The following is a 17,131-nucleotide window of genomic DNA, read 5'->3' as shown; positions in this document are numbered from 1 at the left end:
GCCCATGAGAGTAAATCTAGGCAGAAAATCAAATTATCTTTAATTTAAAAATGAAAAATGTGCAAATACGTGATTCTGTGTCAGCTGGCGCGCCTGTCGTCGCCCCTCTTAGCCACAGCCGTGAACATTACGCTCGAGTTCACCTTGGCAGCCAAACAGAAGACAAACTGTTGAAGACCTCAGCTGTGTGGGAACACTTTAAAACTCCGCAAAGGCAAGAAAAAAAGGGCGGCGAGCCAAGAATGAAGAGCAGTTTCAAAGTAGCCTTCGGTGGTAACACAAAAAGGATGAAAATCCGGTAGCAGGAATGTTTTTCATTTAAGAGAAAAACTGAGCAAATGTGTTCTAGAAATGATATTGCTTTAAGCTATGGTTTTAGACAGTTTCATATGTAATGCAATATATTGCATATCAAGCCAACAAGTTGGCAACCTAACAGTGCCACAAATCCAGACAGCCCCACATGGCGCAGAAAGCTCAGCAGTGCTGCTATTTACACCCCCAGTGTGGCATCTGTGAGCCAGCATGACAGCGGAAAAACTTCACGAAGCTGCGGAGAGACTCACGCTCATTCATGCTCACACAGAAAGCACAGCCATTACGCGTCATCAGTCAGTCAGTCAACTGGGCAAAGTAAATCATATTTTTTTTGCCTTGCCGGCAGCCCCTCTGTATCATTTGCACAGCAGAGGCTCCTAGAAGAGACAGAATTGGAAAACAAGTGAAAGCAATGAGGTATGTGATGGGCACCGCCGGGGAGGCTTCTCGCAAAGTGAAGACAGGCGTGCAAATCTGCAACCAAAATACACACGGTGTTAGAATAAAATGTAGATAGAATGAATATAGCGTTAGTTATCACACTTATATCCATTTGCTTAGACAATAGAAAGTGTTTGAATGTGCTGAAGAAGAAACATTCCTGTGACCCTGATCAGAGACCCCCAGCGACCCCCAGGTCCTGGAGGTGCCTGGATGTGAACTCATAAAACAATAAAAGTAATTACTCTCACATATACACGCACACATAGACAAACAAATACAGCTCATGCAACTGCCCTCTCCCCCCCTTAGAGTTGCACGACCATGTAGTAGGGACCCCCGAAAGAGAATAAAAAGAGAGGAGTGTGAACTGCATATTCAGAGTGGAGGGGCATGTCACTGGGTATGCGGTTTCACTCTCCTCGCTGCGAGTAACTTTGAATATTGTTGTCTGTCTCTTCTGTATTTAAGTGTTTTTACAAGTGTCACAGGAGTTTGAACCTGGCACACGGTATAGTTTAAACTACGGCCTTGTCATGGCATTGGAAGACCTTGGAATTAAAAATGAGCTAATCACAGCGGTTTAACACGATCACGGTTTGGTACGCACCTCACTTTTAATGTCAAGGATGGGTTCATTTTCAGTACAACAAGGGAACAAAATGCAAAGCGTAAAACAGCTTAGCTTCTATACTTGACTGGGAAGGTGAAGTGTTCCCAATCAGGAGATTTTAATGACTGAAGAGTGAAGCTCTAGCTGCAAATATAACGTGAGACTGTCCCTCACTCAATGTGTGCCATTTGGGAACTCTGAAAGAATATGTGTACAGGCTAGGTGTGCGGAAAAAAAATGTTGCCCCCTAGAAGGAGCATGACAAAAAATTATTGAAAACTAGGGATGAACTAGGGAACGAGCGATGACTCCTTATAAACAAAAATCCTTCAATAAATTTTTGCCGAACACGAGTATATTTCATCATTGTCTGCATTTGTGTTTCAAGAAAATGCTGCTCATTATGTATTGCTTCACAGTCCACAGTCACAATGCCTCCACTTTATTAGGTTTTCTTCAGCTTGTCTCTCTTTTGCTTTATATATAAAGTTACATGGTAAACTTCTTCCGTAACACATTGCTTGGTATAGCGCTGTGCAGACCTGCATTGACTGGCCACAACATTAGGTACATAAGGGCGGAATCAAGCATTCTGCATTTATGGCTGGGATAAAATATTACTCCCCTCTCAATACGTTGCAGTACGTACCTTGCAATCTTAAACTTGTTTCATAAAATACACAGTGTTTTTGACAGGACAACGGACCTGATCACGCAGCAGTTGCTGACTGTGTGTTTTTTTGGGGGGGATATAAAACTGAAAACTGAAAAATACAGTCATGTTTGCAACTTCGCACAGCTCATGAATTTGAAATAATTATTATGAATTATTAAAGAATAAAGTCTTGAGGATCACTTACACACATACTAGTTGAATAATAAAAATACGTATCAACATCTGATCAATCCATGTCAATTTCAGATTTAAAATAATGTACAGCTTTAAGCCCCACCCATTTCTGATTAGACCACATCTGCTTTCAGTTTATTCCCCTCCCACTCCGAGTGCAGATATGGATACAGATCATTTAGATGGGTGAAGAGATACAGATAGTGGTGTAAAAAATCATCCCTATTGAGAACCACCGCCTCAAGATGACAAAGCTTATAGTGCAGTATAACGTCATCAATAGGTCAGATTGATCAAATTCCACACGATAATACTACTCAATTTATTGACAAGCCAATAAATATACAGCATGTCACTCACTTGAGAGGAAATGCTGTGATCCGGGGCCAAAGTCTCTGTGTGCATCCTGGAGCTGCTTTAGCCTCTCTTCAATGGAGCCCTGCAAGACACACAGCGTGTTAATCAAAGGGAATAATGCCACTCGTCTCTTTTCCCATCAAGAACCCCCACAACGGCTGTGCCACGCATGCAGACCACCTGCTCATTGTCTGTTAGCAAAGTGTGGAATGTGAATGATGTATTTTCCCTATGTTTCCTCTCTTGAAGGACTCAGAAGAGCCTTTGAAGAGCAGCAGGCAAGAACGCTTGACACAGATCACAGCATAGTAAATCGTGTTGAAACGGGATCCGTCATTCCTCTGGTGATGTACAACAAAGCAATAGGGCAGGGGTCTCCAACTAAAATTGAGTAAGGTCCGTTTCATTTTTTTTTTCACAGTGAAGATCTGAACCGTATTTTGCCTTAAATTGTGTCGACAGACTAACTCATATGAATATCATGATGATAAAATGTCAGCAGACATTGCATGTCAATGCTGAAAAGCTGAAGCAAAACAAACTCTTTGAAAAGGTGTGAAAATTTAAATTTTGAATGAAATGGGAGACCAAAGCTGGACTTAAAGAGGCTAAAACGTAGAATGAAATTAAGAGGTATTTGGATTGAATGTGAATTGAACCCACCATCTCTGGGTGTGGATCCAAGCACTATAACAGCTGGACTATACAGCTTTTCCTAATTTGCCACAATTAGGGTAGCAGCGGTATGCCAAATAAGTCTAGTGTGATATCCCATCATGCTTTGTGGCACTGCTCTTTTCTTTGTTAATATTATGTATTTAATGTTGTGTTTTTTTTTTGGTCTTTCCATGTACATGTATTTAGTTTTTCTGTCATTCGATATAAATCAGTAAATACACAGTGTGTATATAAATACAATGTGTTTATTTACTTATTTGTTCTCTTGTCTTCATCTGACACCATGACTAGTTTGTATTCTGTTCAGTTGTACCCCTTACTTCCCTGTTCTGCTTGACGTGCGATGAGCAAACTCTTCAGTACTACATCCAATTTGTTTTGTTCACTGCATTGGTTGCTAGATGTATGTCCAGTACTCATCCTGGAGAAGTGGATGGCACTTAGTCAGGCTATGGGCCATATGGGCCCCTCCAGGGGGGCTTTGACATGCTCAGCATGCTCAATGCTCAGCGCTCACCAAATCCTCATTGAGTCAGAACATGGCAGACGGGCGCTCTTCTACAGGCGTGACACGAGCAAACATCCACCATCTGATGTGGATGGAACAAAAGAAGTTTTGCAAGGGGGCGGTGCCTCTCAACCTCAGCTTTCAGCTTAATTATAAAGTAAAAAAACAAACTTAAAACACTAATTGCTCAAAACACATTTAATTGTTAAAATTATATCATTAATTATATTGCAGACCAAGAGCCTCAAACGTTTCACTTGAAATATTGGGCATAAAAGGAGGTCATTGTGAGTGCATGAGTTGGTTTAGCATTGGCTGCTAGTCTGGTGATGGGAGGAGATTTGTGTCACCAAACGTGGAAAAGACAAAGTCAAAGCCATCAGGTGCACAATTGAAAAAGAAGAGGAGAAATGGCCGAAGACGACGGCATGGCAGTATTGCATCAGTTTATGTACACAACGTTATAGAATGTGTATGTTTAAATAAGCCAACGTTGCTATGTGGCTATAGACTGCTGTTCATTTGCTTTCTTCAATGAGAGTTTTATTTGTGTAAATATGGAATCAGTTATTTAGGGGTATGTTTGGGTTGGGCAGTACACGCCATTTGATGAATTGGCCATTCAATTCTAATGGGAAAATGTTCACAGAAAATATGATTTCACACTAAATGTGGAAATATTTGGAAAAGTCTGAATAGGTAGCAAACCTGTCCTGAGTGAGCTGAACATTTTGATGTTGGATTTGTTTAAATTGGTTAAGAAATGAGGCGCAGTAAGAAGGAAGAAGAAGAAGCATTCACACAACAAACCCTCCAACACAATTATTTTGGCACCGAAATTGCATTTAAAAGAAAAAATTACCAAATTTCATACAAAGTTTGACTGTACAAAGAATGAATGAACACAAGTGGCTTAATTGAAGTTAAATAAAACTGCATCGGTTTCTCTGAAAAAATAATATCAAATAATAAAAATTTTATTTAAAGTGTCTCTTTAAGAGAATGTACTGTTGCAGCTTTTCTGTTAGTTCCACATTTTCTTCTTATTGTAGTAGCTGATATTGGAAATTGACTGAATTTGTCACATAATCCTCTTTTTGTTTACCTTTGAGTAAGAAGCAGTCCTTCACAACTGTCATTGAAAGATGTTTTGTTTTGCTCCAATATTCATACACTACATAGTGAACACTCATTTGCATGTTGCTGTGGCGTAAATTAATGTGCCATGACAATCACAGATTTTTCACACTGGGCTCTAAACACACTCATTTTGATAGGGCAAAATGGGTGGATACTTCCCCCCGAATTACCTATGTTTTGTCAGCTTGAAGCGTCACATTTCCCCGTTTTGACCAGCGCTACAGTTTCAGAGCAAATGAGCGGTTTGGCACTGGATTCCGGAAGAATTAACATGTACGTATTGTTCGTCCTTTCACTTTAAAATTTTCGGTTTTCTCAATCAGCTGTTGCTTTTAAACATGCCGTGGTTCTCATTCACTCGGCGAGTAAACAAATCATTTGACGTCATCGGATTTGGTACCTGATAACTGAAATAATTAACATAATTAAGTGTTTTTATATTTCCAATTGACATTAATTGTCCGTAAAGGGCCATCACTGGGTCCGTATTTGGGCTGAGGTCAGCCATTTGTTGATGGTTGATGTAGGGGCTCGACATGTGTTGCATCAACAACCACTGAGACAAACTATTAGGTTTGCAATTGCCCTTGCAGGAGCATTTGGCAACCCCTGACGTGAGAGTTAGTCTGCCTTATCCTTGTTTATATGAAATATATTGGATACGGCACATGCATTCACTCTTGTCGGCCGGATGTTGAAAAACATCCACAAATCCAATCTTGGTGAGCAGCTCGAGATTCTCAGGTAAAGCATAGAGCAACATGGGGCCTTGAAATATCAAAAGCAATGACTCACAGGCGTACTTGAAAGGTTATTCCTCAGGTGCTTCACACTTGGAAAGCAGGGGAGGCTCTGACGTAACTAAGTGCTGCAGAGCCAAATGTGAGTCGTTATGCTTTGGTAATTTGAGCTGCCCATAAGGAAGACAAATGCTTACATTATCCAGGATCGACGAATATTAGGAAATCAAATTTGGTCACGCCATTTTCGACCGAGAACCAAGAGCGGTTGGAACTCAACACAGTGAAGGAAGTTGCTGGGCTTCAGCGCTGATTCTTCTATTTGAATGAAATTGTTTTGTCAGATGCGGATGAAGGCTGAATCCCAATTCTACTCGTTATCCATAATCTTACCCGTCACCCTGGGTTTGGCGTGTTCACAAGAATCAAGTGGTGTCCTAATTCTCCTTAAATTGAGTGCTAAGGTTACAGCCCTTGAAAACCAGTGTAGTTGAGGACCAGACTTGAAATGAAGGGCTAGGTGGCGCTACAACGCCCGTTGACAAGACAGCAAAGCGGAGACCAAAAGAAACATATTAATGTAATAAGTAATAAGTAATATACATCACTCATGTATATCTGATTTCACGCTTAATGTATATAGCAACCACAGTAGCCTCGTCGTTGTAAGTTGTAAATTGTTAACTAGTTTAAGGCCTTTTATTTTAAAAAGGTGAAAAAAAACACTGAAATAATGTAAAAATACTTTATGGTAGGAAACATTTATTATTAACAATTTGACTATTGCATCTGTGTGGCAGCCAGCAAGCAATAAAGGGTGAATATATCATGAGAATCAAGTGGTGTCCCATTTCATAGTGGCTGCTTCTCCTTGGCCCGAGGTTTTAAAGGGAAGGGAAAGGAGCAAGACAAGGGGTAAGATGACGGGAAAGCGCCTTGGTATTTTCAATCAAAGGTCACATGAAAAATCTGAACTGTAATGGAGGGCTGGACCAACGATAACTCTAAAGTATTTTTCAGTTAATGATTTATTTTGAAGAGCTGAGCTGAGGCCGGTCGTTCTCAATGAAGAAAAATATGCATCTGTTTTGGCAAAGATGATTATCTGCCAAACTGTTTCTGAAGTCCACTGCCTTTCCAAGCAGTTGTCTGTGTAGCATTATAGAGTGTGCATACAGGGAACGTTGTACCTGCATGCATGCAAATTACAAGCTCACTGACGTCTGGTGTTGTTAAGAGCCTTTTTCACCACAATCCATATTTCTAACCAAGAGTTTTTCAACATTTTTCAACAAAAACGTGAAATGAAGACATTTCCCCTACTAATGTTGTCCCAAGTTTGTCTGCACTTAAACGAGGATAACAAGGACCTACGTTACCACTGAGTTCATACATGGTAATTCAGGGGTCTCCAGCTAGTCGCTCATGAGCTAACAGTAGCTCTTAACCACTTTTCAAGTAGCTCAGAAAAAGGTTTCATACATTTCTTATCAACTTCAATATGAACAGAATTGGAAAGTGTGGTTTGGCAGTAGTCCAGAAGTCTTTGGGAATGCTTGGGAGTGAGACCAATCACAGAGAATGAGCATGCCTGGAGATGGGCCATGGGTGGAATCAATAAAAAGTTTTGGAAATCCAAGGCAATACAGCCGGAATAGGTGTAGATTGTGGAAGATCTAGAAAGTTTTCTGTGTGGGTTATTGTTTGCGCTATAGGATTCAAAACCCACGACAGTAAAAAGAATGACAATAACACAGGAGACCTGTGGACAATTAGTTAGTCCCGCCCAGGCGCCTGCATAGACATTTTGTTCCATGTCAGCCATGTTTTACAACCAATCGAGCTTAAATTATACACATGTGCTTGTCAGTGCCCTCAAGGTGTGTACCTATTTTTTCTGCTGCCTTTTTCTTTGAATAACAGCGCAACCATGGGGTTTATGGCTGATAAATTACATTATCACATACTACAGTGTTAATTGGCCCTGTACCCTAGAAACCGCCCATGAATGATACGGCAAAAGGCCGAATTGATACTGTGTCAAAGCCCAGGGCAGTGATATTGATAAAATATAGAGTTTAACCATGTCCAGTATCAGCCCCCGTAGCTGTCCACTCAGAGCGCTTATATCTAAACAGTGTAAACACAACAATTGCAAAAATATTTAATAACATTTTATGTCTTATCTTATCAATGTCTGACAATTAAAGTTCCATTAATCAAGTGTCAGTATCAGTATCATACAGTATGATACTGACACTTGGGGGCATGATACCTGGCCCGATACCAGACAAACCATGTGATAACCTAGAAAGACAGGCAACACAGTAGTGGTGCATGTTTTGTGTGTGTTTTGGCATGAACAACATTCTGTCCACTCGGACGGAATGCATGCTAGAAAATAATTGGGAACCACTCTGCCTTACATGAACAAATAGAGAGAAGTCATGAGAAAAACGCCTTAAAGATAGAGATGTTGCCATCAGGGTTTTATGCTGCCGATATCGATCCTGATAATCCATGAGTGACAGTGACTGATACCGATACCAATTCTGATCACATACATCAGTCAAAAGTGCCACTCCGATGAGACATTTTTTGAAGTAGGTTTTGCAGGACGCAAAACTTACATCACTCTCACAAAGACAGGAAGTCCCACACACGGCAGACATGCTTGTTCTGGATGCTGCACCGGGGGAAGAGCTGATTCGCGGAGGAGATCGTCAATATTGATACTGTTATGCTTTTTCACCAATATGAGCCAATACCGATCGGTGGCTGATCGATCGGGGCACCCCTACTTAAAGCTACTAATTTGAAAATGTTAAGGTTATTTGCCGATACAGGTAACATTTTTATGATGATGATGACAGCTTGATCCTGGAATAGACTAATGTCCGTAATTTCCTATGAGAAAGACTAGGTGAATCAAATAGGTGAATCAATGTCTTTGGAGAGGTCCAACTGTAATAAAATGCCATCTTATTGCTCTAAAATAAAGTGTGAGGGTGAGACAACAAAGGGGTGACTAATGAACCAAACAGTCTAGATTGTAGTTTGCAGTGGTGTAGAACTGACTACGAAGGCCAGCCGAGGAAAACCAGCCTTGTGAATTCAGATGGTCTAGCCTTCCTCACACTTCCTGGTTGTGTCACATGGTCTCATGTTTACCCTGATGTCATGACAGAATATCTGCTTTCAATCGCGACAGTAAAGGAGCAAAGTTATGAGTTTTTTAAATTGGGTTTTACAGGAGAGAGAAGAAATATTCTTCTACGCATTTATCTCCAGCTCTCAGCTAAACCTGATATATTGAATAGTAGTAATATTCACACCTCCTTTATTTAGTTAGTACTTTTTGGCTACTTCATTGTTATTGTTCATGGTCATTTCTACAACACTGATCAGCAGCAACACATAAGTTTTAAATTAAAGTTTTAATAAAGTTAACACAGGATTTGCCAATAAAACACGTATGTGATGTACACAAACAATGACTACCTTGTTCCATTTATGTTCATAATATTAAGTGTTATGTATTGACATAACGGTAGTAATATCAAAGTCAAATCTCTCCATATTGTAGAAATTATTGTAGAAACTTTGAAGAATGACTTTACATTCAAACGCTGCACACATCAAACTCTTACCCAAATGAATCAATACTGATTTACTAATGATAACTGAATACTAATGATTTACAAACAAATGAATACTTATTAATTCATCAATACTTACGTTTGATTAGCTCAGCTTTGCAGCATCATGTTGACTTTTTTTAGGGGCCGAAAGGAATAGCGCAAATAATGTTGGGATATGATGGGCCAGACGTCTTAATGGAGGAGGAGGACACATTTGTCAGCCGCATTTGGAGGAGCCTTCCTGGACTTTCTAATTCACACAGCCTTCACGCAGCACGATGACGTCATGCAGACTACAAATGCACACTTTTAGGATGCAGACCCCAAATTCCAACACAGCCTATGAGTTGTTTGTAGGGGTGCACCGATTGATCGGCCACCGATCGTTATCGGCCAATATCAGTGAAAAAGGACAATATAGATATCAGCCGATATCAAACGCAGATCAGCTCCGCCCCTGCTGCAGCATCCAAAACAAGCATGTCTGCTGTGTGTGGGACTTCCTGTCTTTGTGAGAGTGATGTTAGTTTTACATCCTACAAAACACACCTAAAAAATGTCTGACCTGGGTGGCACTTTGAAAAGCTTTAAGATTGGTGTGGCATTTGGGGGTGAACACTTGGGAGGGTGTGGTGAGCTTGAGGCTCGGGATGTGATCAGCCGTCAGGCAGCAGCCATAAAGCTCCGCCTAATGAAGTGGCTCATGAGTATATGTATAGTATTCATCCATCCATTTTCTATGTCACTTGTCCTCATAAGGGTCATGGGGTATGCTGGAGCCCATCCCAGTTGACTTTGGCCAAGAGGCACAGTTAGCAATGAAAGTGAAAAATATATTTCAAGGCAAAGCTTCAGGAAACTCACTGGAGTACCCTTGCATCGCTGCCAAACATCCAATAAGTTCAACTTCAAGGACAAAAGGCTCCTGTTGAAGCAGCCAACTTGATCTGCTTCACTGGATTACAAAACAAGCCAACTGGTTTAATCTGCTCGGTGTTGTTGGGCTGCTGAACCAATTCATCCTGAGCCATTTCAAGGGCTCGGAAGCACAAAAAAACCCAATGAATGAAGGAAGGAAGTTCATGGCAACAAATACGTGTAGAAGAGAGCGTTTAGTTGTCAAGCTTATTAAAATATAACCCCAAATCTTGCAATCTTCAATGGATTTTGAAAAGTGGGGGGTCCACTCAAGCATCAATTGTGCAAACATGAAAGCTAGCTAACAGTGTTTACTGTGATTGCAGCAATTGCCAATAATGTCAGCAGTCATTCGCTACCTGAAGCACTTTCCATCTGTTGTTGAGGTGTTCCAGAGCGCGAGCATTCTCCATGGACAAATGGACATCGGAAATAGCCAGCTGGTGGGCCAGGTCATTCACGTGCTTCATGCCCTCTTTCACCTGCGTTATCTCCTGCTTAAAAAGCTTGCAGGAGCACAAAGGACAGACAACAGAGGAGAGACAGATGTAACTGGAAGGAAGGATACATGATTAAGTTCAAATATTTTGGAGGCAGATAAAACCAATCAGGATCAATCAGGTGAGCCTAATTTTAATTTTGAATGCACATGTCCAAAATGTTCAATGCTTAACGCACTTGACGCACAACTTGCTGTTCTCTAATGTCCCAAACATCCCAAACTTTTTGTTAGTAGTATACTTTGAAAGAGTGAGGTTGTCGAGAGCAGAGCAAAGAGATGGCACTTCCCATGCATCAAATTTTCTCCTACTTATCTGCCATTGCAGCATGCCTTTTGCTGCCATTTTAACACTAGTCCATGTACCGTTCACATTTGAGCTCAGCAAATGAACCACAAGGTGCAGTTGCTCAGGAAATGACTGCTTGCACCCCAGAGTTCACACTTGACACACACAGAGTTTGTAACCGTGAACCAAACATGAAAAGTGTGAATGCACACAAAAACCAGTATGAACGCGAAGCAAACTACACAAAAGCTCCCAGGGAGGATTTTTATTCATGTAACATGTGAGTATACTGCATGGGCACCAGTACTTAAAGATATTATCTGTGAACCAGGCCAGACTGCACACCTCTACCAATAAAAGCCAGAGTGGATAAAGAGCTTATGTGTGCATATTCATTTATTACATTTATTACTCCCTGTTATTTTTTTGCTCTGTCAGCTGTTTGGAGCACATTTCAGCTTTTAATGTGAACATTTTGAGAACAGACTGGATTGCATGAAACTTTATACATTCGGTTAGACGTATTTAAATGACTGTGGCTGCAGTCATAACTGCCATAACAGTTTCTGATCTTCTGCAAAGATATTCTACAAGATTTTGGAGTGTTCCTGAGGGATCCAATCAGAGGTCAGTGGTGCTGGACCTGAGAGTACATTCTACAACACAAAATGGGTGTTCCAAACTGTTACCACAAAGTTAGAATGACAGAACTGTCCAAAAGGTCTGAAAACTACAATTGGGGAAGCTTGGTTTAATTGAATGGCAATTTAAGATGAAATAATAATTCATTAAGTAGACAAGAGAGCAACAGATTAACTGCAATTGATAATGATTAACTCATGGAACACTTCTTATGAGCAGGCATTTTTTTGCTTATTATGCTTTTCCCCTTTTCTGACCTATAAATGGTATTACAATGCTGTATTCTCGTGTTCAACGATGCCAATGCGTCAAATAATTGGGTTAACGAGAACCTTGAAACAGTTTCGGCTGGTTCTGCACATTGTGTTTCACAGAGTTTTTTTTCAACACTAAGTTCTGCTGACCTCACTGCAACCTGGACTTCCTTATATGGGCATAAATGGCCTGCACTCAGTAAACTTCAACCTACTTATCTGAAAGTAAAGTGCTTGGGAGTGTGACCAATCACAGCTGAGAGGGCTCGGGTTATCGTAGCTGATCCAGAACTCAATACAAAGTCCTGAAAATGAGCATAATAGAGTCCTCTTTAATCGCTTAATCGAGCAACACTCTCCCCCACGGAGGGGCTGAATGAAGCGCTGGCTGTGACAGACGTCTACACTGCCTATAATGAACAGTGGCACAAAATGATAGGCGGCAGTGACTACTCCTCAATGACGAAGCCCAATGACCCCGACCACTTGTATAATAACATCCACTCTTGACAAGGACTCGAACCCCTGCCATGGTGCTGCTGTTTTCAATTTCACATCCTTATCATCTGCTAATGCATATGCATTGGAAGGCAAGCAGCACATGGGTCAGTTATTCATGGACAACATGTGTTTTGATAGATTAAAAACACTTGTGTGTCTGATGTTTGCTTTCGGATGATACAGGGACTAATTTAGGATTCAAGTTAAAGGTGCATTAAAGAGGGAAACATAAAGAAGACAAGCGTGGTGTGTGTGTCTACCTTGGTGGCATCGATGTGGTCCTGCAGGGAGTCTATGAAGAGGTCACCCACTGGCTCCCAGGCATCTCTCACCCCCTCGGCCTGCTCCAGAGCCACCGCAAGCTCCTCCATTGCCGCCTGGATCTGAAGGAGACGCTCCAAAGTCCTCTCCATGTGTCTAGTAAATTTGGAAACAATGGAAATCATGACCACCTCATGCCATTCAGGTAAACAACCGACTCGTGAGGGTTTGAACTCCAACTTCAAAGTTGTTGGGCATATTTGACAGAAGATTTGGGTTGAAATAGAAATTGCACGACTTTTCAGTGTAAAAATCTGGTTAGTGACCTCATGTGGTCTTGCATGAGAGACGGTAGTCAATTTTATTTGTACAATTAGTGAATATATATAGATAGATGTAGACAAAACACAGCCCTCCACAGACCTTACTAGGAGGGCTAGTTTAAAGGACCTTTGGGGTCTCCTTTATAAAACTCTGCATATAATCCATAATAATCCATAATAAAAGTGTAATAAGTGTAATAAAAGTGTGTGCACACGCCAAAGCTGAAAATGGCATACAACAAAAAAATATTCTGATTTATAAAAGTGCGCATACACACACGTGCATGCAATTCACCTTAATAAATCAAACTCCACCTGAAAGATTGTGCAGGTGGATTCACCCCTCATTCCATCCTCGACCTACCAGCATGTTACCATGAATGGTCAATGCAAAGTACCTCATGAATACTGTGGCAATATTTAATGAGCCTTAATTGCATTGTGCCAGGTTCTTCACCAAAACTGATGTGGAAATCTTAACTGGAGAACTGGAAGCACAGCGTCAGTGGAACGAAGCGCACCATGGTAAAAAAAAAAAAAAGTGAAGGAACACATCTCCATTTTTTGTACATTTTTAGATGAATGTCAGCTCATGAAAATCAGTTTCATTTAAAGGTGGAAGCAATAACTCAAAATAAGGATAACATGATGTTGAAAATTAACTGCTGTGATTCCAAACAGTTGAAACATATTTAACTTCTCCTGTTAATATGCTCCTGTGCAATACTATGTGTATATTTTGGATATCTTGTATATATCTTGTTAAATTGTCTTTTTTACTCTACTTTTATATACTTTTTTTTTTAACTTGACTACTGCACTGAAAGGAGGAGCTCTCCAATCTCGTTGTACATCTTGTATCATGACAATAAAGGCCATTCACATAAAGGCTTTCTACCGTATGATTTCACTTCACACTTAAAATGTGCATCGCCTTTTTGCCATGTCTTGAAAAGGTGGTACCTTTGTAGTTGGTGGTTTTCACTCAGCAGGGACCTTGACGGTGCAAGAGAGTTTGCCCAAAAGTGTATGTGTGTTTTGTGGACTTGGAGAAGGCATTTGACTGTGTTCCTCAAGGAATTATGTGGGGAGTACTCGGGAATATGGGGTACTGGGCCACCCAATTCCAATGAGGGTTGGACTCTGCCAGGGCAGCCCTTCTATTCATTACTATTATGAACAGAATTTCAAGGTGCAATCAGGGCTTTGAGGGGTTCCTGTTTGGTGGCTGCAGGATTGGGTCTCTGCTTTTTGCAGATGACATGCTCCTTCTGGCTTCATCTCGCTGTGACATTCAACTCTCACTGGATTGGTTTGCAGCCAAATGTTAAGCGGCTGGGATGAGAATCACCAACTCCAAGTCCGAGTCCAGGCTTCTCACTTGGAAAAGGGTGGAGTGCCATCTCCGGCTCAAGGATGAGCTCCTGCACCAAGTGGAGGAGTTTTAAGGACCTGGGTCTTGTTCACGAGTGAGGGAGGGATAAAACACAAGATCGACAGGCGGATTGGCGCGGGGTCTGCATATGCAGACTCTGCATCGGTCCATTCCGGTGAAGAGGGAGAGGCAAAGCTCTGAATTTACCCATAAATCTATGTTCCTCCTCTCAGCTATGGTCATGAGCTTTGGGTAGACCAAAAGAACAAGGTTGCAGGTACAAGCGGCCAAAATGAGTTTTCTCTCTAGGGTGGCTGGGCTCCCAGGGATGGGGTGAGAAGCACTCTCAACTGGAAGACACTCAGAGTAGATGAGGTGGCTTGGGAATCTGGTCAAGATGCTTCCCGGATGTTTCCCTAGGGAAGTGGTCAGGGCACATCCTCGAGGAAGACCCAGAGCGTTGGAGAGACTATGTCTCTCAACTTGCCTGAGAACACCTCTGGATCCACAAGGAGGAGCTGGGTGAAATAGTTGGGAAAAGGGAAGTCTGGGCTTCCCTGCTCCTTCTGCTGCCACTATGACCTGACCTCAAATAAGCAGGAGAAGATATATGCAGATACATAGATGCAGATTTTGTCTAGATGCAGATGACAAAAAACCCTTATCTTCTTTTGGCAACAATGTTCCCAATTCCCATTCTGATAGAAGGCAGTACAAAGAAGAAATCCAGATAAATATAGTTTAGAAACCATAAATGCTATAATTATAGCTGCGTTACATTAAAGCAGGCAATGATCGTAGAGAGCCTATTTCAAAACTCATTATAAATAACAATTTCCTTCATTAATGATTTGGCCTGCATGGAAAGAGGAAAGGAAACTTGGTCTCTTCAATAGTAATTTATTAGAAGCATATTGCATAACACAGCAGCAGCAGGGCCAATATTGTAATAGCACTAAAGAGCTAAATGGCCAGGATTAATATCGGTGTTGAGTGTACACGCACAAGTCTCCTACCCACCACTAAGTAGTGGATGCAGGGCAGGTAAAGCCTACCATTGATGACAACCATCGATGTATAACGATGTATATAGACATTTCTGACTTCTTTATTGACCAAGTGACTGCACCCAAATACTGGAATTAAAATGGGAATACCTCAGAGTACCTCAGTTTTCATTAATTTGTTACAAAAGGTCAGACGAAAAAAGAATGTATGAAAATTAAAGCAATTGTTCCCATTGGAAATAATGTAAATGTAATGGTAATGGTAATGGTTTAATTTCATTTGAACATGCATCAGATTACAATTGAGTGCATCCCATAATCAGTTCCCAGTTCCACATGTCCAAAAGGAGTAGGAAGAAGCAAAGCTTATTAAATCCTACCCCTCCATCTGGTACTTTTGCAATCAGTAACTGTTACATTTGTTCACTTCCTGCTTTCCATAATACAGTTTAAGGTTTTTTTTTTTTTTAACAATGCACCTCGTACCGAAGTAGGAGGTGATATGAGCCATAATGCCATAATGTGCAACAATCACATTTTCAGTAAAGGTAAAGTAAATGTTGATTTATCCCTTTCATTGATCATTTATATGGTAATGGTTTACTTCATATACAACCTGCATACAGGTTACTCTGGAACATATCTCGACGAACTTGTCAAACCATCGGAATGGCAGGATGTCGTTCCTCAATACAACAGTCTGACTCATGGTGTCATCTTAGAAAGAACACTAAAATCATCACACACCAACCCAACATTCAAAGGAAGGAAAGAAATATACAAAACAATAGAATATACAATAGATATAAATGTACAATTAGAATAAAAATATTTTTTGTCATGGCTTCCCATCATCCATTGCTAGGGAGGGTGCATCCGCTGGGGGGCAGCTGAATTAATCATTGCACAGCCCCAGCAGCCATAGACAATGAACTTTTTCTTTTTTTTTTGTAAACCTGTATTGGTACTTCTGAGGCAAAGTTTTCATGCAAAACCAAATTACATGTAAATCAGGCTTTTGAAAAACAAGGTTTGACTGTATTCTTTCCAACCAAACTCAACTATACAGTGATGCAAAACAGACCAGACCTGTGTCGATCCACGCAGCGTGCAGTCAACTTCTCCCACAGATCGCTAGCCACATTGGCTTGCTTCCACACAGAGCGGCTCACGTTCAAGATCCGGCGGCGGGGCGACAACTCTACAGAGAAATGCAGAAGGTCAGAAGTGGTCTGGACAGGGCGGGCAGAGAGGGAATAAGAGGAGGGAACTGAATCAGCTGGCATTTTTACAGCGTTTTGATCTAGATTTAGACCCCTTGACTAAATTGTGTAATAAGCAACCAAAGATCATTTGGCTTTTATCAAGTGTATCCGTTTATGTACTACCTGCATGTACCACTATTTTCAAACACTAAAGCTGTCAGCGGAGCAGACCTTTGCCCTCAGCCAGGGTCTCCTCCGGTTCCTGGAAGGGATGCTGAGCCAGGAAGGACTGGGAGGCCTCCAAGACTGAGTAGATGAACGGCCCTCGAGACTTGACATCCTCCATGAAAGCCTGGTGAGAGAAACAAAAGAAGGGAAATGTGTATAAAAAATAATCATAGAACTATGTCTCAAATGCCCCCTCCTCTGAGAGAGACAAACCAAGGATTTGCTTCTGAAAGACTCAATGAATTGATCAGCTGATGCAAAAAAAAAGAAAAGAGTCCTTCAGAGGCTGGCATACAGACAGCACAGACAACCACTACCCTAATCATTCACAGTGACTAAAAGC

General features: G+C 41.1%; 1 protein-coding gene across 3 annotated transcripts in view; it reads right to left on the bottom strand.

Annotated features, from left to right (window-relative positions):
* The window catches only part of drp2 (dystrophin related protein 2), a 203,391-nt gene that overhangs the window by 50,060 nt on the left and 136,200 nt on the right, over positions 1-17,131 (bottom strand). For all 3 annotated transcript variants that reach the window (XM_058076030.2, XM_078788607.1, XM_078788608.1), the window contains 5 exons: positions 16,792-16,912; positions 16,445-16,556; positions 12,650-12,806; positions 10,564-10,710; positions 2,583-2,661 (listed from right to left, as the gene is read on the bottom strand). In XM_058076030.2, coding sequence (XP_057932013.2) covers positions 2,583-2,661; positions 10,564-10,710; positions 12,650-12,806; positions 16,445-16,556; positions 16,792-16,912 — 616 coding nt within the window. The remainder of the gene's footprint in view (positions 1-2,582; positions 2,662-10,563; positions 10,711-12,649; positions 12,807-16,444; positions 16,557-16,791; positions 16,913-17,131) is intronic.

Source organism: Doryrhamphus excisus, linkage group LG23 (genome assembly GCF_037039965.1).
Source record: "Doryrhamphus excisus strain RoL-2023G ecotype Guam linkage group LG23, RoL_Dexc_Guam_v1.1, whole genome shotgun sequence".
NCBI lineage: Eukaryota > Metazoa > Chordata > Actinopteri > Syngnathiformes > Syngnathidae > Doryrhamphus > Doryrhamphus excisus.
This window is presented reverse-complemented; position numbering and strand designations above follow the sequence as displayed.